The sequence below is a fragment of the Panthera tigris genome, chromosome A3 (assembly GCF_018350195.1).
Source record: "Panthera tigris isolate Pti1 chromosome A3, P.tigris_Pti1_mat1.1, whole genome shotgun sequence".
NCBI lineage: Eukaryota > Metazoa > Chordata > Mammalia > Carnivora > Felidae > Panthera > Panthera tigris.
In genome coordinates this window covers 5,104,200-5,112,270 of record NC_056662.1, presented here as the reverse complement: position 1 = coordinate 5,112,270, position 8,071 = coordinate 5,104,200, and the positions used below count along the sequence as shown (strand labels likewise).

General features: G+C 50.7%; 1 protein-coding gene across 2 annotated transcripts; it reads left to right on the top strand.

Moving 5' to 3' along the window:
- The first annotated feature begins 1,176 nt into the window (after nt 1-1,176).
- CA3H20orf85 (chromosome A3 C20orf85 homolog) lies at nt 1,177-7,600 on the top strand. 2 transcript variants are annotated; one of them, XM_042979690.1, is made up of 5 exons: nt 1,177-1,297; nt 3,186-3,267; nt 5,144-5,245; nt 5,683-5,739; nt 7,114-7,600. In XM_042979690.1, the coding sequence occupies exons 1-5, from the start codon at nt 1,230-1,232 to the stop codon at nt 7,273-7,275; spliced, it is 471 nt and encodes a 156-aa protein (XP_042835624.1). In that variant the 5' UTR covers nt 1,177-1,229; the 3' UTR covers nt 7,276-7,600. The 2 variants fall into 2 exon arrangements, with proteins under 2 accessions (XP_042835624.1, XP_007087103.2); XM_007087041.3 differs by lacking the exon at nt 5,683-5,739.
- The last annotated feature ends 471 nt before the right edge of the window (nt 7,601-8,071 follow it).

The following is an 8,071-nucleotide window of genomic DNA, read 5'->3' as shown; positions in this document are numbered from 1 at the left end:
CCTTCTTTACATTCTCCAATTTCACGAAGGAGGGATTCCTTCGGTGACATTTTGTAGAATGGAAAACCGGCTCGAACAATTGGTGGGAGAGAAAGGATTTGAAGCAAACTTCAAAGGCCCTCGTCTGACCGTGAACTCTGGGTTTGGGGGTGACTCTTCCTCCCTAGGAGCAGGGCCTGCAGGAAGATGGGGCGTCCACATATCCTATCCTCCTCCTCTCTCTTGATAATCAGGAGGCCCTTCTCTCTCTGGATGATTTTTAAGCAGCTGAGCTTGGCCGTGGGTGTCCAACCCAAGCAGCAAAGGACAGTGGGAAAGAAGCCCAGCTCTGGTTTTCCTGAGGTGTTGCCTGAACTTTCGGTGGGTCTTGCGAGGTTCTGGGCCTCTCCCTGAAACTGCTGTCAGGCAGCCAAAGTTGGTGGAGGACCCAGATGAGGCGGAGGCCCTGCGCTGCCACCTGCAGGCGCTCCCTGAAGACACCTTCCTGACTGACGGGCACGGATTTGCTTCAACCAACTATGAACAGAGCCCCCACTCACCGTCCTGTCAGCATGAACGACCAATCTTCAATCAGGAGCTCCAGCACTGGGGTGGCCAAAACCCCAAACCCCACCCCAGCGGCAGCAGGATAGACTTCGGGAGTGGAAACGAACAAAGAACACGCCCAGGCACGCACAGCAAGGTGGATGAACCTCTCAAACACAACCTTGGGCCCTGGACGAGTCACTTCTGCAAAGTTCAAATGCCAGGGAAACTAATCACCCCCCCAGAGAAGTGGACAAGGCGGGGGGGCTGGAAGGTCCTAGTTGATAATCCAGACCGTGGCTCCCGGGGGGTGCGTTCCTCTGTGACAGAATTCATCAAGCTTGGTACATTTAGGATGGGTACACTCGTGGGTGTGCGTACTTGCCTCGCAGGCCTAAATTTTAAAGGGGGAGGGTGGTGAGGCGGTGAGGCTTCCCTAGGGCTTCCCGCACAGGAGAAGGGCTGCCGCCGCCGCCAGGGCCAGGCAGGTGGGCAGGGAGGTGGGCGGAGGGCTCGGAGGCGGGCGGAGGAGGGCAGCGGGCGCACGGCCTCGGCTGGAGCCTCGCGCCCGCACCCCGCGCCAGGTGCAGCACAGCCTCCGCCTCCGCGTCCCGCGTTGCTGGGCAACCGGTCTCCCTGGCGACGCGAGACGCCGCCGAGCCCAGGGCTGGTGCGCGCCGGGAGCCCAGAGACCAAGAGCCCACATGACGCAGAAACCTCTCAGCACCGCTGCGGCCGAGCGCATGAACCTCGTCGCCCAAGACGAGATCTGGTAACGCCCGGGATCCCGTACCCGGTGGGCGGGGCCGTCCCCACCTCGAGCGTGCACACCTGGCGGCCTCAGTTTCCCCTCCAGCTCCTGGAGGCGGTCGACCTCCGGGCGCCAGGACCGTGTGCTGGAGGTGGTCTGGGCGACGTCAGGGACATGAGGGCCACCAGAAAGCCTTTCTCTTCTTAGGCCCACGACGAAAGATAAAAGATACTACATCTGGTTTTGCAATCATCTGCAAATCTTTGCTTGTTGAGCCGACCAACATGTTATTTTTAAGATTTACCAAATTACAAAAAAAAAATAAAAGAAATATCTTAATACTTAATTTGAATGAGGTATGCATAGGCTCTTTACATTCTTGATTTTCCTGCCTTTTTAAATAGTAAGACATTTCAATTTAAAAAACCGATCCATTTTCTAAAAGGTTTATGTTCAGCAGACATTTGTCATGGGTGTTTTTATTCGGCGCTCTATTGAATCGCTAAATACACCATCTCTGAAGTTTCCACCAATATGGGAGGTTACTAATTTAGATGCAAGTAAGTGAAGTTGAGTAACAATGAAGCATAATTGCTTACCTCTTAAACTTCAGTTATCCTGCTGGCCGTCTCTCTGATTTTTATCATTTCCTTGTAAAACCTGCGTTAATCACTTCATATTTTTCTTTAAACTGGCTTTCTTTTTCGCTCAAATTTATTTTTATAGGAAACTTTACCTCTCTCTTGTCAATGGGAAGCCAGAATCCTTTGGCATAAAATACACAGCTATTCATTGTTTTTTATCTTTGTCTCAGACACCTGTAAGACTGCCGTGACAGGTATGTTCCGTCCGTTTAAAATGCCCCTCCGTCCCTTCTCCACCAGACAAACTCATACTCATCCTTCAGGACCCAAATCAGATGCCCCCTCCTGTGTGAAGAGAGCCGGTTCAACCCTTAGACGGTTCTGTCCAACATCCAAAGTGGCTCCTGAGCCAGTGGCTGGCCCAAATTGGAACGAACTGTAAATGTAATAGAAACAACAGATTTCGAAGATTTCATACCCCCCAAAGAAACTAATATTAAAATTAACTTCAGCCGTTTATTTTCACTTTTCCGTTAGTGTGGCTTCTAGAAAATTGTTATTATGTACGTGGCTCATACCTGAGGCTCACGTTATATCTCCATTAGACTAGACTCTGCTTTAGATGCTCAGTGCCCAGAGCAGAAAGCTTGTTCGGGACCTCCAGAACGGTGGAGACACTGGGCTCTGGAGGGGTGGGGGGTGGGGGTGGGGTGGGGGTGCAGACACTGATTCCAAAAGAGGAAAAGAAGCTTGAAAGTCAAAATGAGTGAATGTTTAATTAGATGTGTGCAAAATGTGACAGGCCAGCCCTCAACTAGTAGGTCACTGTATATAAATCATATTTACTGTGGAGCACAAGCAGGACCAGGATTAGGGCGGGGCCAGTGGGGGATCTGGGGGGCAGTATTTAAGGAGGGCTCATTCTCAAGGTCAGGCCATGCTGGCTCTGCACTTGCCAGAATCTGGAAGTGAGCACCCCTTAAATTCTGCACTCCAGACGCCTCACCCCACCTCACTCACTTCACCAAAATAAGGACTCTAATACCTACATGGCCCCTCGGGCAGAGCCAGCCCCAAGTCTTGTCCCCAGCGTGCCATCCAACCCGTACCTCTGGGTCTTTAGACGCCTGTCACCCCTCGTGGTCCCCAGAGACCGGGACTCCTGCTCCCTCTGGCACCCAGCTCCCTTTCTGGCACAGAGGCATAGTTCAGTCGATAACACGCATGGAAAAAAGTAAAATTTTCCCCAGTGGACCTTTTAGAGCTTGCTACTTTAACCTTTTTCCAATGCCGCCCAGCACTTAGGACTTTTTTTTTTTTTCCAGGAAATACCGCCTGAAAGCTGAAACCGAAGCGCGGCAAAACTGGGCCCAGAACTGGGGATTTTTAGCAACCCCTCTCGAGGAGGTAAATAGAGATTTTATGAGCCTAGAGGTTACAGAATTGATTATTTCAAAGAATAAATGGTTAGGAAGTGCATAATTTGTAAGAATAAAGTTAAACGGAGTGCTGTGTACGAAAACCGGTAACTCTGAAACCTATAGGTTCCTTCCTTTCGCGAATTTATTGAGCACTTACTACGAGCCAGCCATGTTCTGGGTGCTTCATCCGAACCAGCTCGTTTAATCCACACAACAACTCTTGCACAGAAGGGAGTGCTGTTTTATGCCCATTTTCTGAATTAAGAAATTGAGCTCCAAGACTTGCAAAGTCATACAGTTAATACAGGGAAGCACCAAGGGGAGAAACTGGTCTGCCTGGTTGCAGGGCCACTTAGCCTCAGACTACCCATCTGTAAAATGGGTTGCTAGTCCTCAAGCGGCCTCATTGGGTGAGTGTGTAGTTCAGATGGGACGAGAATAGAAGCCAGGTGAATATATAGGGATTACCGGGGAAATATTCTAGGTATTTCCTAAACCAGCCAGGGAACAGAAACAGGCAGAAGCGCCAGGCGTAATTACTAGGGAGTGGGAGATGTGACTGTAGAAACCCCTGGGCCCATGCAGAGCTCATCAGCTCAGCTGAGTGCTACCTGATAGACAGGAGAAGTGCAGATGCCCCGTGGCTCAAGAGACTCCAGAAACCCACCCGTTTAAATGAAATCTGGCCAGGGGCGCCTGGGCGGCTCGGTCGGTTGACCGTCCGACTTCAGCTCAGGTCACGATCTCCCAGTTCACGGGTTCAAGCCCCGCGTCGGGCTCCGTGCTGACAGCTCAGAGCCTGGAGCCTGCTTCGGATTCTGTGTCTCCCTCTCTCTCTCTCTGCTCTCCCCACTCACTTTCTCTCTCTGGCTCGCTCGCTCTCTCAAAAATAAAAAAAATATTTCTTTAAAAAAAATTTTAAGTAAAGAAATGAAATCTGACTCTTGAGTAGTGGCTCGGGTCTGTAAATCACCTTACAGATGTAAAATGCTTGCATGGGCTTCAGTGGGACGGTGGCCACCAGACTACAACCTTTCTTTCTTTATGTTTATTTATTTTGAGAGAGAGAGCGAGTGGGGGAGGGGAAGAGAGAGAGGGAGGGAGAGAATCCCAAGCAGGCTCTGCACTGGCGGCCCAGAGTCTGACGCCAGGCTTGACCTCACAGACTGCAAGATCATGACCTGAGCCAAAACCGAGAGTCGGACACTCAACCGACTGAGCCACCCAGGCGCCCCATGACCACAGCCTTTCAAACTACCCCCAGGACACAACAACCTGGAGACCACATTTCTCGGGAGGGACCGCAGAACGGCACAATAATCGCATAATTCCAAACCCCATTTGTAATTGACCCCACCCGCTAGCTTTCAAATTATGCCACTCTTAATGAGTTTTTTCAATACTTACAGAATTCTACAACTTGAGATTTTATGCATAAAATGAGTCCTTATTAATACAAAATGCATAAAAAGAGTCTGTATTAATATTCCTCACATGTAATTAAGTTGGGATTTCGGAGTTCAAAATCGCTTTAAAAATTAAGAGGGGGGATGGGGACTCTCCTCTAATATTTTAAAGATTGGTCCTGGAAGCTTGTTGGCAAGTTTTTGAGTCCGCAACCTGTGAGGTTTTCCCAAATTACGACGCGGGAGTATAAATTAGCAGGTGCAAAAGCTGGTACAAGGCACAGCAGCCAAGCGCCGAGCTGACGGTCCCCAGTCTGCCCCTTTCTCTCAAGCTCCCCAACGTTTCTGAGCCCTGCTTCGGTCACCTGCAAACGGCGGCGTTCCGGGGGGACGGGGACGAGACGGCTCCCACTAACCTCAGTCTGAGGCTTCCCGTCTCTGGGGACTGTGTTTCAGTTGCTCAAGGGTGACGAAGAACCCCTCACCCCGAAGCCCAAAATCGAGCTTCCCGAGCGATTCCGCATCCGGCCCGTGACCCCAGTGGAAAAATACATCAAGGTTCGCCAAGTCGTTTTGAATACTTATTTTCCTAAGTAAGAAATGAGCCCTGCAGGGAACTGTGTTCGCCCCACTCCGCGGTAGGTAAGAAGGCGGTGGCGCCCAGCAGGTGGGAGGCCAGTTTCCAGGCCCTGTCGGAGCCCCCGTGCGGGGAACACATCAGGCTACCCGTCCCCACACGACACTCGCGAGGACCCCTGCGTCCAGCGCTGCAGAAGCAGAGGGCGGCCGAGAAAAGGATGGGGTTGGTCCCGTCATTCAGCAAACACTTCTAGGGGCTGGGCCCGAAACCGGGGCGGGGGAAGGACCGGGCCCAGACCACCGGGATCCAAATCCTGCTCGGCTGCTCACCCTCTGCGTGGTCTTGGGAGCGTCCGATTGCCCTGCGTCTCCTTTCCCTCCTGTACGATGGGGGCTAACGAAAGCACCTATTTCAGGGAATAGTGTCGGGGTTCCGTGGGAGAACGCCTGCGAAGGATTTGGAACGTTACCCGGTGGGTTTTAGAGAGTTCCAATGACGGTTAGCTGTTGGTGGGTGCCAGGGGCTTGCTTGGGTAAACAGTGGTAAACAGGAAGAAAAGACAAGGGGGTGGGGGGGGCCCACATGAAACAAGAAAATCAACACAATTGTTAGATGCTGTGCTGAATGCCATGGAGGAAAGAGACAGGTGAGGTTTTAGAGGGTAACAGAGGACAGGGTGATGCCCCTTGAGCTGAGGACTGAAGGATGACAAAGAGCCAGCCCGGACAAGCTTTCCAGGCAAAGGGAACAGCGTGTACAAAGGCCCTGAGGCAGAACAGGGCCTTATTTCAAATGGAAGGGGAGAAACTAATGTGAACATTTGCCCTCGTTTTCCAAATATTTCAAGTCTGTCCAGGGAATTGACGAACAAATCGGTGGTTTTTCATTTCAGACAGAGCCTCATTTTCCTTCGGTCTTTAATTATATTCTATCACTTTTCATTCCTGTGGCCTCTACAGTTTGGTGGGGGGGAGTGTGGGTGCATGCACACACGTTTCATAAAGCCTCCTGAGGAAAACGGGAGTATTTGTAACCGCCGGGATACCATCCGACAATATTGTTATATATTTTATAAAGGGGGATGTGAACTTACTTAATATGTCTTTTTTTTTAATGTTCACTTATTTTTGAGAGAGAGACAGAGCAGGGGAGGAGCAGAGAAAGAGAGAGAGGGGGAGACAAAGAATCCCAAGCAGGGGCTCTGTGCTGTCAGCGCAGAGCCCGGTGTGGGGCTCGAACTCGCAAACCGGGAGATCATGACCTGAGCTGAGACCAAGAGTCGGACACTTAACCAACTGAGCCACCCAGGTGCCCTGATATTTCTGAACCTTACTTTTTTTTTCCTTTTTGCTCTTTTATCAAATAAAAATTATCTTCCCAGGGGCGCCTGGGTGGCCCAGTCGGTTGAGCATCCGACTTCAGCTCAGGTCATGCTCTCGCGGTTCATAAGTTCGAGCCCCGCATCGGGCTCGCTGCTGTGAACCTGTCAGCCTGTCAGCACAGAGCCCATCTCAGATCCTCTGTCTCCCTGTCCCCCGCTTGTTCTCGCTCTCTCAAAAAATAAATAAAAACATTTATTAAAAAAACAATTACTTTCCTGGAGGCCATGAGTCAGTGTGTTAGGCATGACCAGATAAAGAATCACCCCTGGCTTCATGGTTTTGTGGCGAGAAGCGAGTCTCGGGGTCCAGCTGACCGGAGCGTGTGTACCTTGGGCGCATCTCACTTAGGGAGACCTTCCTGTCCTTTCCCCATCGGGCTTCATGTGCCGATCCTGGTGCCTCGGTGGGCACGCCCCGTGTCACTGTGGCCCAAGGTGGCTAAACCCCCTACGTCTCCATTCCAGATCCTTCCGTCCCCGCCAGTCCCGAAGACGACCCAGGGCTTCATCGGCTGGAGAGCCGGGGTGCCAGGCCTGAACAAGGGTCTGGCACACGCTTTTGAGATCAGGAGCTGCAAAGGGGCGTATGCCAAAGAGCTAGGCTGGCCGGAGCAAGGCATCCACTGAGTCCAGAGGCCAGCCGCTGGGCACCTGCCGGCCAAGCACCAGGCCGCTGATGTCGAAGCCAGCGCAGGGAGGAGCTCCCCAGCCCCCCCTCTGCAGATACAGCTCCCCTCCACGTTTGCTCAGGGGATGTTGCAAAGAACACAAAACAGCCCCTTGACATTTTCAATTCATCAACACCTCCCCTCCAGAACGTTCTCCTGACACACTCATTCCTGGCTAATATAATGAATAAGGCAAAATAGAGTCTCTGAATTCTGTTTTGATACCTTGGGAATTTCTAAGTATGGCTTTTAAAAAACAACGTGACTGAATTTTAAGAATCAAATTTTGTCTGGGCCCTTTATTGTCACTTTTGATCCTACCTGTCACCGTCCGTTCAATGTCGCGTATGGATATGTATTTGAATATATACATACGTACAACAGAATATTACTCGGTGATCAAAAAGAATGAAATCTTGCCATTTGCAACAACGTGCACGGAACTAGAGGGTATTATGCTAAGCGAAATAAGTCAGTCAGAAAAAGACAAATATATGATTTCACTCATGTGGAATTTAAGAAACAAAACATGAACATAGGGGAAGGGAAAGGAAAATAAGATAAAAACAGAATACAGAGAACAAAGTGAGGGTTTTGGGAGGGGAGGTAGGTGGGGGATGGGCTAGATGGGGGATGGGCATTAAGGAGGGCACTTGTTGGGATGAGCACTGGGTGTTACATGTAAGTGATGCATCACTAAATTCTATTCCTGAAACCATTATTCGACTAACTGTTAACACGGATTTAAATAAAAT

What these genes read in the sequence shown, in the direction of transcription:
- CA3H20orf85 (XM_042979690.1), top strand. Translation starts at nt 1,230, where the DNA reads ATGACGCAGAAACCTCTCAGCACCGCTGCGGCCGAGCGCATGAACCTC. An exon ending in TAGCAACCCCTCTCGAGGAG is followed by an intron (nt 3,268 to 5,143) that starts GTAAATAGAGAT and finishes ACTGTGTTTCAG; the next exon opens with TTGCTCAAGGGTGACGAAGA. An exon ending in AGGATTTGGAACGTTACCCG is followed by an intron (nt 5,740 to 7,113) that starts GTGGGTTTTAGA and finishes TCTCCATTCCAG; the next exon opens with ATCCTTCCGTCCCCGCCAGT.